Source organism: Oryctolagus cuniculus, chromosome 7 (genome assembly GCF_051225735.1).
Source record: "Oryctolagus cuniculus isolate XC-2025 breed Fujian yellow rabbit chromosome 7, ASM5122573v1, whole genome shotgun sequence".
In the NCBI taxonomy this organism is placed as follows: domain Eukaryota; kingdom Metazoa; phylum Chordata; class Mammalia; order Lagomorpha; family Leporidae; genus Oryctolagus; species Oryctolagus cuniculus.
The window spans coordinates 19,135,612-19,151,148 of NC_142873.1; the positions used below are offsets into that span (position 1 = coordinate 19,135,612).

The 15,537-nt window shown below is 47.6% G+C and overlaps 1 protein-coding gene across 5 annotated transcripts in view; it reads right to left on the reverse strand.

Annotated features, from left to right (window-relative positions):
- DPP6 (dipeptidyl peptidase like 6) overlaps nucleotides 1–15,537 on the reverse strand; it is a 1,254,484-nt gene that overhangs the window by 112,191 nt on the left and 1,126,756 nt on the right. For all 5 annotated transcript variants that reach the window (XM_051857103.3, XM_051857105.3, XM_070077270.2 and 2 more), the window contains exons 11-13: nucleotides 11,155–11,278; nucleotides 9,724–9,762; nucleotides 1,438–1,545 (exon numbers count right to left, since the gene is read on the reverse strand). In XM_051857103.3, the coding sequence (XP_051713063.3) occupies nucleotides 1,438–1,545; nucleotides 9,724–9,762; nucleotides 11,155–11,278 (271 nt within the window). The remainder of the gene's footprint in view (nucleotides 1–1,437; nucleotides 1,546–9,723; nucleotides 9,763–11,154; nucleotides 11,279–15,537) is intronic.

The window sequence follows — 15,537 nt, forward strand, 5'->3', positions numbered from 1 at the left end:
ATCTGGGGCTATGGAGTGAAAAGCACAGGAATTAAGGGATGGAAAGGGTTTGCGGATGTGTTGCAAGTCCTGTGATTAAGAGAAGGGAAGCGGACTGTATGTGTGCCTCGGCCTCCGTGTAGACATTACCTCCATCACTGGAGGCAGGATGCTCTCTGACCTTTTCCCACCAAACTGCTTCTACACGGGAGGCTCTCAGAATCTTTCTTCGAAATTGTCTGTTGGGCCACGTCATAAACATGAACTTCCTGCTTTGTTTCCACAGAACGTTTCTGATTGGCCTTCTTTTTTAACTTTTATTAAATGACCTTGAATATTTATTCTCCTTTTTAACTTTCATTCAGTGACCTTGAGCCCAGATAACTGTGGAATGCTCCAAAACCCAAATCCACAGCCCGAGGATGGGGCTGGTGGTCGCGAGGAGCTTCAAGGGCATTCTCTGCCCCTCATCACCTCTCTCGGGCCGAGTTCCACAGAAGCTTGGTGCTGTGGCAGTGGCCTCCTGCAGGTGTGAGCCCCTTCCTGGGTAGAGGGGGGGGGTCTTTTTTTTTTTTTTTTTTGACAGGCAGAGTGGACAGTGAGAGAGAGACAGAGAGAAAGGTCTTCCCTTGCCGTTGGTTCACCCTCCAATGGCCGCCGCGGTCGGTGCGCTGCGGCCGGCGCACCGCGCTGATCCGATGGCAGGAGCCAGGTACTTATCCTGGTCTCCCATGGGGTGCAGGGCCCAAGCACTTGGGCCATCCTCCACTGCACTCCCTGGCCACAGCAGAGAGCTGGCCTGGAAGAGGGGCAACCGGGACAGAATCCGGCGCCCCAACCGGGACTAGAACCCGGTGTGCCGGCGCCGCAAGGTGGAGGATTAGCCTAGTGAGCCGCAGCGCCGGCCGAGGGGGGGTCTTGTACAGGGGCTGTATTCACCAGGAGGCCCACTTTGGGCTCTAAGTCCATGTGATTAATCTCCGTAGCTCCTGCTCAGTAGCACGGGCTTATAATCTACCAAATGCCAGAGTCAGTTGAGTGGTGCTTGGGAACAACCACAGCACACAATGGTACCTGCCTCTGGCTCCAAGTGGAGCTGGGATGGTTTGAAGTCCAGACTGAGGAAAGACCCTGAGAGCTCTGGGTCCACTCAGCCTCAAGGGACAGGAGGGTGTAAGGGAGAGGGGTACATGGAGGGCCCTAGACCACACCCCAGAGTCTCCTCTGCTAAAGCCAGAGGTGTCATTCATGTTCCTGAGCACTCACAAAGAGCAAAGCGCGACCCACACCCTGATCAGCATCTCTAGGTGTGCTCCACCTGCTTGGTAGCTTGTGCAACACGTCTTTGCGACTCAGTATCCCCAGGTTACTTTAAAGTCCTTGAAAACAGCAAGTGGGCTCAGCCACAGAAGCCAACTCCCACACAGCAAGAGTTCTGGAAACCTGCAGGGTATATACCTGGGAAGAAGACACGGTGATGTGGTAGAATTTTCCTCGGCCTCCCTGGGGAATGGCTCTCACAAAGAAAAACTTCCGGCCATCCTTGGAGAACACCGGCTCTTCGTTCTGTGGACAAAAGCAATGGATTCAATACATACAGGTGCTCTGTTTGATTTTGCAGAGGTCGAAGCAGTATAAAATACATCCTGATACATTTTCTATGCGATTTCCAATGAGAGATGGAGTTGAAAAAAAAGAAGTGCTATACAGAGTCTTGTCTTTCCTTGGGAATCATGAGCCAGCCTTTTGGTTTTCTGAAAGAACAGGCTTCACAGACACAGTCTAAGCAGAGGCACCGTTCACAAAGCACCAAGAAAAAGACCTGAGGTATACAGGCCAGGCTCAGCAGAGAGAACAGGAACTGAGCCCTCAAAAAGGTGCTATGTGCTTGCCCCTCAAACTGCTGCCCACAGAAACCAGGGCACGTTCTGAAATTTCTCCAGTGGCCTGCATTATACGTCCCAAGAAATGCGATTCTGAAAATCACAAACCTGAGTTTGCATGAAAATGAATTCCATTCTTTCAATCCTCTTTTTTTAATAAAGTCTGTCCATTTCACACTGAATGGCCCCTCAAGGAAACAAGAAAGAAAGAAAAACAAACCCAAGGAGAAGTTCTACATATTCTGAAACGTGGGATGGTAGAACTCAGGAAGTTTCAACCCAAAGTGGACACTAGGTGGCGCATGCTTGCTTGAATCAACTATCATTGACTGCTCCCTGGAAACCAATCAGTACTCCCAGTTTTCCCTGGGGGAAGGAGATCCAGGCTGGGAGATGAGGCCTGACAAGTATTGCACCGCCTCCCCCACCCCCCCCAATGTTGAGAAGAGAAGCCAGTCTCAGCCTCAGCCAACCCCCAGTAGAGTGGCTGTCGCTTTGATGGGCAAAAGAGATTTTGCCTCTCAGTCTCTCTGAAGCTCAAGTTTGAAAGTTTCCATCCGTGAACACCAATTAGTCTGCTACGGTATATATATTTTCTGATTCAAGGAACAGCGCACTAATGCTGAGTTTGAGAACAAATGGTAAATAAACCCCAGCTGGCACAAGGAAAACTCATTTCTCTGCACTGAATGAACACATGCAAATATGATATGCCCAGAGAAATCAACTCACATGTGATTAAAATGACATTTAATCTTCATGAATATTTGCAATAAAATGAGACCTTTAATCTGCAAATATTTATTTTTCTATTTAGAGTTGGAAGTGTGGTATTTAAAAGTCGAGGGAATGGAGAGACCAGTGGTTAATTTGGCTTTTTAAATGTTCTTCTCTTTGCCAACTGCAGGATACACAGTGCAATATTCCCTGCTTTCTGGGGGAAAACGTTTGTACATTTGGCAGAGAAAAATACTCTGAATAAATATAATAAATAATCAGTACTGGCCAGAATCACAGTGTTTACAATGAGATGATCTCAGCCGTTTGGGTGGTATCAGTCCATGGAAACACCCCAGGGTACGCTGCTGACAGCACCAGCCTTTGACACCGACGCTTGGGTGCTCATGTGGTAAATGCAGTTTTTAGTGACAGAGGATTATGATGTTTGACCTGGGGACCTGGGCTTTTATTTTCATCCTGATTCTGTCTCCTATTCGATTTTGGGGAAAACAATTTGTAGCCTCTGTGGATAACAGAGCCTTTATCATACACGATGCCTAAGTTCTATGACACCACTCGTGCCAGTCTATGTAGAACAAGTTCTCCTTATAGATGAGAGATTCTTTGTGAGTGATTTGTAGCATTTCTACCAATTCTTTGCATGTTCCTTCAAACTCCTCTTGTCTCACCTCCCTGCCAAGAGTCTGAAATCACAAATCTACAATCCTGGGAAGGAATGAGGCAGTCAGAAATCTACTCAGAGGGCTGAGCCTTCAACCCAAGGATCATGGGCTCTGGTGGAGGTCCCAGTGGATTTAAGTCAGGATCTACTTTCACAGCACGACAGCCATGATGGGGTGGGAAGGTGGGCAGAGGCGACCGCCTCTTTCTCTGGAATGTTCCTGGAGGAGAGGGGCCTTGTTGGGTGTCCACACACAATATTCGCCTCTGCTTTCTGGTTGACAGGGGGTCTTAGAAGGGATCCATGCAGAGGACTCTGGGAAGGAGACAAGAAGTGGAGAGAGGGAGGCAGTGGAGGCTACGATGACACAAAGCTGACAGGATTGCTCTGTGTCACCTTGTTCCCCTGGCGATGGGTCACTGAAGACAGATTGGCCTCAGTAAACTGTGTCTCCATGAGGTTTGCAGGATTTTCCAGACTGTAGTCTCTTCTGGGCCATTAGAGACAAGCTCCAGGGACCCACAGGAGGTGGATGGGGAGGAGACTGGCCTCAGCTCTTGTTTCCCTTGGTTGTCGGCTTAGGGCTGTGATGAGACATGCCCCCACACCCTGCCTGATGTGACAGCCTGCAGGTTCTCTGGTGGCAGGTGGCAGGCCCAGCCTTGACTAAGCTCTAAGTCACGCACCAGGAGCCCATGGCATCTTGAAGAATGAAAAAACTCCCCCAAAAGTTTTAGAAAAGTCGGATCCATGAATTCCTTCATGAAAACAAGAAGGAAATGAGAAACTGTTTGAAATTAGACATTTGCTGCATGGCACGGAGCTTCACACGCAGGCCACCTGCAGGGTGTTCGGATACATCACAGCCTCCTTGCTGCTGCCCGGGGAGGCTGCCACTGACCAGTGGTGCACGTAGAAATGTAGGCTGCTGGACTGACCTGACTCAGGAATGCAGCATCTCTGATTATCAAAGACAGCACTGCAACCCTTTAAGTAGCTACTTACAAAATGTTAACCTTTACTTAGTAATTACTCTCACATTTCTACCTTAAACCATAAGGATTATTTCCTTTTCTGCTACTTTTTAAGTGTTGCTTTGCTTTTGCTTGGGAGGATCTGGCTTCCTGCATGCCATTCAGGCCTTCCACCCTGGGTTTGGATGGTGTTGTCACCATCGGCTCTGCCGTTGACAAGTACAGAAAAATCCCACTGGGGTGGCTTTAACTCAGTGCCACTCTGCAGAGCTGAGGAAGTGAGTGCTGGAAGACAGACCCATGGCCCACGTGCCCCGCATCCAGAACCACACTGGGGCTCAGCGGCAGCCAGCTGAGCTCCCCATAGTTGTGGCTCGGAGAAGGCAGGACTGAACGCACCCACCTTCAGTCTCCCAACATCCTCCCCGGCCCCGACAGAGAAACACTGCGACTTGGGTAAGCACATCCTTCACCTCTGCCTGGCCAAACACAAAGTCTGCACGTGACATGAGGACCACACCCACACTGCCGGCACCCTGTCACCCAGCTTCCAACCTCATCTAAGCACTGCCACCCCGCTTCTGAGTGCACTGCAGGATTGCCCTCACTTCCTGTGCTTCGGAATTCATGTCCACATCTCCTCTCCCGGTCCAGACTGTAACATCTTTGAGAGCTGGCACTCGAGCTGATTGAGTTTTACAAAATGTATTGAGGAAAAAATTCACATGACATAACACATTTTAATAAAAGGGAACGATTCAGTGGCATTTAGTCCCTTGACAATGTTGGGAAATTGTCACTTCTGTCTACTCCTCAAATGTTCCCAACACCCCGGAATGAAACCTCATGTCCACAAAGCTCTGACTCCCATTTTTCCCCTCCCCTCAGTTCTTGGCAGCCAGTTCTCCGTCCTTGAACTTGTTCATTCTGGACATTTCATCTACACGGATTCGTGCAATAAGTGACCTTTACTGTCTGGCTTGGCTCCTTAGTAGCACTGTTTACAACAACTGCAATGTCCATCACAGATAAGCTGTGATAGAGAAATACAATGGAGTATTACTCAGCCATAAAAAAGGCATGAACATCTGACCCAGGCTACAAAAAATGCTCATTAATGGCAGTTCACTTATCTTTTAAAGCAGAAATTTTGTAATCGGTAAACACAAGTTATATATATTCCAGGTGTATAACATGTGTGAATACATATACACTGTACAATGGGTAAACTCAGACAATCAGCATGTGCACAACCTCACACACATTTTTTTTTATGGAGAGAAAATCTATCCTCTTAGCAATGTTCAAGAGTATTACACGGCTTTTAGAATAATTTTTTAAAAAAATATTTACTTCATTTATTTGAAAGCTAGAGTTAAAGAGAAAGAGGGGGAGAAGGGGGAGGGGAGGGGGGAAGGGGGAGGGGGAAGGAGAGGGAGAGGGAGAGGAATATCTTCCATCCACTAGTTCACTCCCCAAATGGCCACAAAGGTTAAAGCTGAGCCAGGCCAAAGCCAGGAGTCTGGTACTCCAGCCAGGTCCTTGTGTGAGTGGTGGGGGCCAAGGACTTGAGCTACCCGCACTGCTTTCCCAGACACATCAGCAGGGAACTGGCTTGGAAATGGAGCAGCTGAGGTTCTGGCACTCATATGGGATGCCGGCATTGCAGGTGGCAGCTTAACCAGCTGTGCCACGATGCTAGCCCCAAACACAGTCGTTAACTGTAATCACCATATTGAACAGTAGCTCTCTTAAACTTAACTCCTGTTGTCAAACTGAAATTTTGCATCCTTTGACCAACACTTTCCCCAACTCCTACTAGTGGTAATCACTCCTCAACCCTGCTTCTATCCGTTTAACCATCTTACATTTTTACCTGTCAGTGAGATTCTGTGTCTTTCTGTGCCCACCTTATTTAACTTAACATAATGTCCTCCAGGTTCTTCCACATTGTCACAAAGGAATTCTTTAAGGCTGAATAATAGTAATTGTGTATTTAAAGCACATTTTCTTTAACCTTTCACGTGTAGTGGACACCAAGGATGTTTCCATGTTTTGCCTTTTGTGAATAATGTTGCATTGAATATATGAATACAGGTATTTCTTCAACATACTGTGTATGCCTTGGTTATACAATCAGAAGTGGTATTGTTGGAACACATACATCTATTTTTGCTTTGTCCTGGGCCCTCCATACTGGTTTCCACAATGGCTGCACTAGTTTATAATCCCAATAATATGCAAAGGTTTCTTTTCCTTCACACCCTCTCCAACACACATCTTCCATCTGATTTACAGTAGTCACTCTAACAGGTGTGAGGTGATACCTCATTGTGGTCCTAATTTGCATTTCTCTAATGCTTGATGTTCATTTTTTTCATATACCGGTTGTTCATTTGTGTGCCTTATTTCAAGTAATGTCTGTTCAGATTCTTTGCCTGTTTTAATCCTATTACTTGATTTCTTAATGCTGAGCTGTTTGAGTTCCTCGTATGTTTTGGATTTATCCCCCTATCAGATATATGGTTTGCAAACTTTTTTTCCCATACAGTGGGTTGTCTCTTCACTTTGTTGATTGTTGCTTTGGCTGTCCAGAGCTTTTTACTTTGATGCAATCCCATTTGTCTTTTTTTACTTTTGCATGACTTTCTATTAAAAAAGAAAACACATTACTCATACGAATGTCAGAGAGATTTTCATCTATGTTTTCTTTTAGTAGTTTTTAAGTCTTATATTTAAGCCTTTAACCTATTTGAGTTTATTTTTGTAGGTAGTATGAGATGAGGATTTCTTTCTTTTGCACTGTGGCGCAGCAGGTTAAAGCCCTGGCCTGAAGTGCACACATACCATATGGGTGCCGGTTCGAGACCTGGCTGTTCCAGTTCCGATCCAGCTCTCAGCTGTCTGCTAATGGCCTGGGAAAGCAGAAGATGGCCCAAGTCCTTGGGCCCCTGCACCCACGTGGAGACCTGGAGGAAGCTCCTGGCTCCTGGCTTCAGATCGGCGCAGCTCCAGCCATTGTGGCCAATTGGGGAAGTGAACCAGCGGATGGGAGGCCTCTCTCTCTCTCTCTCTGCCTCTCCTCTCTCTCTGTGTAACTCTTTAAAATACATAAATAAATCTTTAAAATAAAGAGAGACCATGTTATCCATAGACAACTCTCCTTCTTCCTTCCTGATTTGAGTAACTTTTCTTTCTCTTGCCTAATTGCTCTGCGAGGACTGCCAGCACGCTGTTGATGAGAAGTCGTGAGTGTGGGCACCCTGTTCTTTCTCCTGATCTTGCAGGAAAAGCTGTTGAGGCTAACAGTGAAAATTAGCTATGCCTTTGTCACGTTATAGTCTTTCTCGTGATTCTTTTTTTTTTTTTTTTAAATTGACATGGTGACTGCCACGATTCATAGCTTTTGGTGGAACATCTGACTACACAGGAAATGGATTTTTTTTTTTTAATTTGACAGACAGTAAGAGAGAGACGGAGAGAAAGGTCTTCCCTCCGTTGGCTCACCCCCCAAATGGCTACCATGCCCGGCGCTGAGCCGATTGGAAGCCAGGAGCCAGGTGCCTCCTCCCGGTCTTCCATGTGGGTGCAGGCACCCAAGCACTTGGGCCATCCTCCACTGCCTTCCCGGGCCACAGCAGAGAGCTGGACAGGAAGAGGAGCAATTGGGACTAGAACCCAGCACCCACATGGGATACTGGCACTGCAGGCAGAGGATTAGCTGGCCCCACAGGTAATGGATTTTTAAATGACCCTTTCAGTCCAATCTCTCTGATATTCCACCTGATGTGAGATGAACACCACAATATTCCTCAACGTTTGTGCTTATACCTTTGGTCCAGGTGGCATTCAAACACTTTCCAGTCTAATATTTCAGGGCTCCACATCCTCTCTCATTTGTAATATCATCTTGGCTTGGACTTGGTGCACAAACTTGGACATGGGGAAACAAAAGTAGCCATACTGACAGAACTATTTCCTTTTGGGTATAACTGGCATGAAGCAGAAAAAGCATACATTTAGAAGAAAAAGATTCCATGTAGGAGGCTAGCACTCCTGAGTTACTAGATAGCTGTGACAGACGACTAATTCCATGGATTAAAGATATGGCAGAGTGGCTGGAGTGCTAGAATGTTCTCAGAGAGCCACTGTGGACACTGTCTTGTCCTGCTTCAGTATTTTCCAAACATGGAATCCACCATTCCAGTAAAAAAGCACATCTCTGCCTCTCCACCATAATCCTTGAGACTCAAATCTAGTTTGATTATTCCCATAGAATTTTCTGGTATTTTTCATTCCATCAAGTAGGATAAAGTGTGTGTTTCTAAAATATTCCCATACATTTTTTAAAAATTTTATTTAAGGTGTACAAATTTCATGTATTTCATATATACAGGTTTAGGGACCTACCCAATCTTTATAATATCAGAATGTAGAAAGAGACACAAAGTAAAAAAAAAAAAAAGAAAAGATCAGTGCTGAGGGTTTTCCTTTTGGTCTAACTTTCCAAAAAATTTGGTCACAGAGTGATTTATTCTAGGCTTCTCCTGATCTCTCCAGGTCATGCTCCTAAAATATATTGCAAAGCAACATTTCATTTTCTGAGTTAGGGAAAAGCTTCTTGGGGACAGTGTTGAAGTTGTGTCCCTAGGGAAGGGTCTCACTGAATCTCAGGGAGTCCATGTCACATCAATAAGAATGCCCACCAAGTTCTGGTTTTACCATAGATTATATGCAAGCAATTGTTATAAACTCATCATTTTGAATTCCCCAAAAGAATGTTATCTGAGAGCAGAGGCCCACCAAACATTCTATGCGGGGACTTTAAAACATTCAAGGAAAAGAGATCGAAAGGATAATTTGATTTTTGTGCAAAGAAATTAAAATCTATGTACAGTTTTTACATAACATGGACTTCCTATGAGGTTTTTGAAGATGCCTTGCACATTCTAAAGAGTAGTATTCCTGGGGTCAGTGTTGTGGCTTAGCGGGCTCAGTCACTGCCTGCGACACCGGCATCCCATATGGTCTCTAGTTCGTGTCTCAACTGTTCCACTTCTGATCCAGCTCTCTGCTACAGCCTCGGAAAGCAGTGGAAGATGGCTCAAGTCCTTGGGCCCCTGTACCCACATCGGAGATCCAGGTGAAACTCCTGGCTCAGCTCCAGGCATTGTGGTCATTTGGGAAATAAACCAGCAAATGGAAGATCCCTCTCTCTGTCTCTCCCTCTCTTTCTGTAACTCTGCCTTTAAAATAAATAAATCTTTTTTTAAATGTAGTATTTCCATGGAAGTCCAAGATCCTTTAGTAGTGCCTGTGGGGGGGGGGGGCTATGGAAAGGGAGCACCAGGGCTACAACCTTGCATGTACTTCTCTCTGTGTGATTTAATTTCAGACATGGTTCTGCTACTGCAAAACCCCTGAGAACCACCCCAGAGGTGGTGCGGTGGAGGTGCTCATGGGAACACCTGCCTGGAGCAGTTACCTGTCTGTGCAGCCAAGCTTCACTTTCATCCTCGTGTTTCTGAAATGAAATAAGAGCATTAGGAAAGGGGGATGCGTCATGTCTGTGACCAACCACGCAGAAAACAATTTCACTTCACCTCCATGCTGGCTGCCCAGGTACAGAAGAGCTGCTGTGGCTCACAGTCTGGGGTGGGGGGTGAGTGATCCCTGGCTCTCCTCTTTGTCTCACATTATGGCTTGGAGTGAGATACACATGTCCTTGAGCAAGAAGAATGCCATGGGCCCCCATCCATGAGTTCACACCCACAGCAGGAAACAACCTGAGGAAGCAGGTGGTACTTCCCCCATTTGGTGGCCACCACTGACAGACATGTGCCCACTTAAAGACAAACGTGGGTTGCCACATTGTTGTAGGATTCACGTGCCTACATGTGGACATTCAGTCAAAATTCCAGGTGGTCGTTCTGATTAAGGATCTGCTAGAGCCAAACCCCTCTAAAAGGGGTTAAAACGTTAATCAAAATTTTTTTAGAATGCTGTGCAAAGGAGGCACAAATAAAAATAAAATCCTGAATGTCAAGACACAGCTGTTTGGCACATGAGGTGACACCCTAGGCTCCAGGCTCCTGGGGCTGGTGCTCGCTTGGCCTTGGGCAGCAGCTCTTGTACCCGTGGGTCATCATTAGGGTTTCTGTTCCTGACGCTTGCATGCTAACCAACCCCAGCTGCTCGACTGTGCATCCACTCTTTCCTCCCAGAAACAAGCCCTTGTGCCTCACCTTGAAACCACTTTGACAGGGAGAGCAGCTGCCCTAGGGCCCTTGTTCTGCAAGCCATTCTCCCTCTCAGTGGGAGAATTAAAAATTTCGGGTCAAAAAAATAGTTTCTGAAAGAGCTGCCTGAATGTGTTAATTGAAAATAACCCTAGGGGACCTGCTTCTCAGGCTGTGACTTAGCAGCATGGCCCCATCAGGGCTTTCCTCCTTGCCCCTTGTATGTGTCTTCAATTTCTCTCCCGGTGTTAGCCTTCTCCAACCACCCATTGATCCATTGCACCTTGAGGCTCCTAGACCCAGTGCCGGGCTGTCACCCCCAGGGCTATCTGGCTTTGGGTCCCGAGGAAGACAGAACAGCAGAAATGGAGCAAGGCAGGGCGAGCGCAGACTTCACCCAGGCTCTGTGGCCCGAGGCCAGCCCCTGCCTGCCTTGAACATCAATTAGGAAATGAGGAGAGTGCTCCTCTGTCAAACAGCGGCGAACCGCAATCTACAAGGTCCTGGGTTTTCAAAGCAGTACTTAATGTATCCACAAGGTGGCACCAAAAGCAGAGAGCTGGACACACACGGATGCTTAGGGCACCAGGGAGCCCTTAGCTCCAAATGACGTGGAGGCCTCCTGCCTCCGGTGCTTATCACCCCTCCCCGCTCCAACACACACGCACACTCCGTACCTTTGTGCACACCCCCGTGGTGGCATCGCAGAGGGTCAGGATGGACACATTCTGTGCCCGGTTCAGCCAGGTCACCGCGACCTTGGTGCTGGTCGCCCACTTCACCATGGTGATGTAATATTCCCTGAAAACACACAAACACGCAGGATGAGGCTTTGCAGGGCACGGAAACCATCAGGCAGCTCCTTCCCGGGCCTGGATGCAGGGGCCAGTGGCTGGAGTGTGTGAGTGACAGACATCCAGAGAGGGTCTCAGATGGGTTTCTCTGCACGGTGATGCAGAACTTGGAGGGTAGCCGAGGCTCGGAGCTGTGCTAAGATGAACCGGGAGAAGTTCAGAGTCCCACGCAAGTGCACGCGGCCCACTGCTGGCCGTGCTGGCCAGCTTGAGGGGGTGAGGGCATCTGGGGCTGCTCTGTAAGTCACACATTCTGGGAGACACTGCTGTGTTGACTTCATTTTCACATCTCAGTCCAAGGCCAACGCACCACTCCGTGTTAGCAGGAAGTAGAGACGCCGCGCCCATCGCTACTCTCTTTTCTGCTCTTCCTTGAGGATAAATGCCCAGGGACACTCCCGCTAATTCGGGAAACTGGATCATGGCTCTGGGTTTCAGGCGAATTTGGTTTGATATCCCATATGTCACGCGCCTGATTTTGCCGAAACCTGAAAATATCACAGAGCTTTTTGTGTTACCCTATATGTGTAGCAGGAGGGGTCTTGGGGTTTCTGGTCATTAATTTGATCATCCAGGGCCCTCCAAAAACTGAATTAAAAAAAAACCACTCAACCATTTTATATCCAAGAGGAAGAAGGAAACGTCAAGAAAATAAGTGGCCCCAATGAATATCCTCAGGTGAACTCCCAGAATGTTCTCGAAGCCAGTGAACATGCATTCAATCACCTAGCCCATCTATATCTATAATGAGATCTACTGTTCTGAATGATTACTTTGTGGTCTTACAAGATCTCTTATCACTAAAGACTGTGGCACATTCACCAGACAATTCCTAGTGTGCTGGAAAGGGACTTCACTGCATTTAGTAATTACTCTCAACAGAAAAGACTAAATGACCAGGTGCTTCGCACTAAGCCCCAGTGAGCTAGGAGATTAGACGGCTGAATGCCTCCCTTCCCCAAATCCACCTGTTAATCAAGATTTTTAAATAACCTAAATCAAGGGCACACAGCAGAGGACAAATACAGCTGGCCTTGGCCAGCTGAGGCCTGGAACTGGCCATCACACTCAGAGCTGGTAATTTACTGAGGATATGAGTGGTAAGGTACACACAAACACACCCCCAAGACGAGGGGCACAATCCAGCTTCCATGATTTTCAACCTCTTCAGCTTCTGTGACTGCTGAGAGGGCAGCTTCTGTCTGTGCCATCTGCTTCCCAGCCTGCCTACCCCGGGGAGCCTGAGTCTGTGTATTCCCGGGGTCTGCATGCCCCTCTGTCCTCTGTCCTGGCTCCTGCCCTTCCTTTCAGCCACATTCCCCAAAGGTTCTGCTTTGCTCTCTGGTTCACTGCCCGAGGCTGGGAGGAACATTTATAATGATGGCACTTGGTGATCTCCCTAGGTATCTGCAGACATGAAAAAATTTTATTTCACTGTGCTCCTTAAAAGTAATTCAAGATCGGTGCCCAGCCCTTGTATCACACACACTTCTTTTTGCTTTTAATGGTGTCATATCTGGTCTTGGAGTCCAACCTTGGACGGATGTTGAAGAGAATGGTAACTTGAATGGCTGTGGCCATGAGCTAGCACTAGCAACTATTGGACACACCTGTCCAGGCAAGGGTGTGGCTGTGATGCCACAGGACAATCTGCACTTAGTCTACTGGCAAACACATTCCAACCACAGGAAGTCAAGGAGGAAAAGGGAAGAATTCCCAGAATGACTAGTTTTTCTCCACGGCCTTCTTACTGACCCAGGAGAACGCTATTTGTCTTCCTACTTGCTGGAAACTTCCATCCATCCTATGCCTCTACCTAGTCTTCACAGCATCCTTGTGAAATCATCTTCATTGACGTCAAATACGTGCACTGTTCTCAACGTTTCCATTTCTTGACTTGGTGCCGTCAGTGGACTTTCATAGCTGAGTGCAAGTCTTCCTTTTGGGAATAAGCTCCCCAGTGAGAGGTCTGGAACAAGTCTTGGGAGGAACACCATTAAGCCAGGTGGACAGCGCGGGGGCAGGGCTGGGTCCTCTGGCATCAACAGTAATTGCATGGTCGATATAACTGCTTTATTGGTCATGTTGAAAGTCCTTGGCCACAAAACACGGGATTGCAGCAGCCTGCTTCATGGAGTTAGGGCAAGGGGGAGACATTTCTCAGATGTCTGTCACTTCTTAGAAGAGGGAACCACAGCTTCGTTCCTTTGTGCATGGTGTCAGGTGCCCACTCAACAAAGCGAGTACTGTCCTCTTTGGTTTGTACTTTCCTACTTTACAGTGTCAGGTACATGGACAATAGAATGATTCTCACAAGCACCACCCACTGGGTCCCTTTCTGTGGCACCTCTCCCTGCGTTAGGGGCAGAGTGTGGCTTAGCAGAGGGCTGCTACAGCTTTGTTTCTATCCTGATTTGAGGTGGAACGTCAATCATGAGTAGTAGAGACCCATGATTTGCTGCTTCCCAGATGCATTAGCAAGAAGCTAGAGGAGAAGCAAACCACTGAGGCTCAGACTGATACTCTGACATCGGATGCTGGCATTGCAGTGGCGGCTTAGCCTGCTGTTCCACAACGCTGGCCCTACCTGTTTTCGGATGGGACAGCCATTTATCAAAACACTGCTCAAACCCTCACCTGTCTCGCTCTCAGAACTTCATGCCGACCTCATCAACGTGTAGAACAACATCTCATATCTGATCAACACTTCCTAACTCCATGAATGTCATCAGTGCCTACACTGGTTGTTTTAAACAATCAAGTCATAGCTGACATATAGGGGTTATTTAATGGGAGTGTTAGTGGTACACAGGTGACACGGACAGCATCTCACAGGCGACAATGCGGACGGGGTGAGGTTCTGCTGTGGAAGGTTTTATAGTTACAGTTGATGTTCACAGGAAGGAAAATGAAACTGTTACCCCCTGGAGAAGTGTCTCCTGGCAGAAATACTTACCAGAGTAAGTAAGACTCTCCTAATTCCTGGTGAGCTTATCATTTTCTAAATTTCAAATCTGTTCATCTAAACCAGGGGTGAGGAACTTTTTTTTTTTCTGCCAAAGGCCATTTGGATATTTACAACATTGTCTGCAGGCCATATGGCATTAACAACTTAAAAATTAGCCTGCTGTATGTGGATTTATTGAATTTCAAGTCCCACCTGCGGTTGCCTCAGCAGGGCCAGACCGCAATCCCTGAGTGGTTCTATAGCCATGAAATGGAATGGGTCCTGGCTGTGAGCTTGCTGTCAGGGGCCAATGGGGAGCACCTGCTTGGCTGACCCGAGTGGCCCGTCCACACGGCCACATCATGTGTGATTTACCGGCACAAGAGATTCCCAGTATCCACGGTGTCTCCCCAGCCAACCTGAGGTCGCCTTTCCCAACTTTGCTCTCATGTCTATAAAGATATACAAAGAATAACAACAACGCCACTAAAAGTTAGTGTTGAGGACCTGTAACTGCAGTGCAGATGCACCTGATGGAACCGAGCAGCAGCTGTCCACGTTTGCTTCCTGGGGGACACAGGGCAGCACCAGGCATGGAAAGCAGGCAGAAAGCACCAGTCCCCCCCGCCATGGCCTTCTCCTCCCTGAAGAATGCGGGCTTGCCCCGACCAGACATGGCAGACGCCAAACCTTTACTATATGAGTGCTAAGGAAGGGTCTTCTTTTCCATCTATACCAGCCGACTCAGAAAGTCAAGGAAACATCTCCAAGAAGGCTGAAGAACAATTCCCACTCAGCGCTGTCAAGACACATCAACTGGAAATGTGTGAGACTGTGTCTTCCAGATGACAAGGAAAAGTTAAAATTTGATTTTGTAGAGAGGCAGAGAGATAGGGGGTAGGAGTGTGGGGGGGAGGGCGGGAGGAGGAGGGAGAGGGGGAAGAAGAAGGGGAGGGAGGGAGAGAGAGGGGCAAAGCATACTCTCATCTGCTGTGTCACTCCCCAAATGCCTAGGAGCCAGGAACTCAATGCAGCCTCCCATATGGGTGGTAGGGACCTGAGCACTTGAGCCATCACCTGCTGCCTCCCGTGAGTGTTAGCAAGAAGCTAGAACTGGGAGCCAAGCTGGAACTCATTGAACACACCCCTGTCTTTCAGTTTAGGCCTTAAAGGTCAGAGAGAGCAGTCCAAGGCAGCCCTCAACCTGTGTCTGTGGCCAAGTATCAGGCAGAAAAAGATGAGGGTCTGACAAACATGGC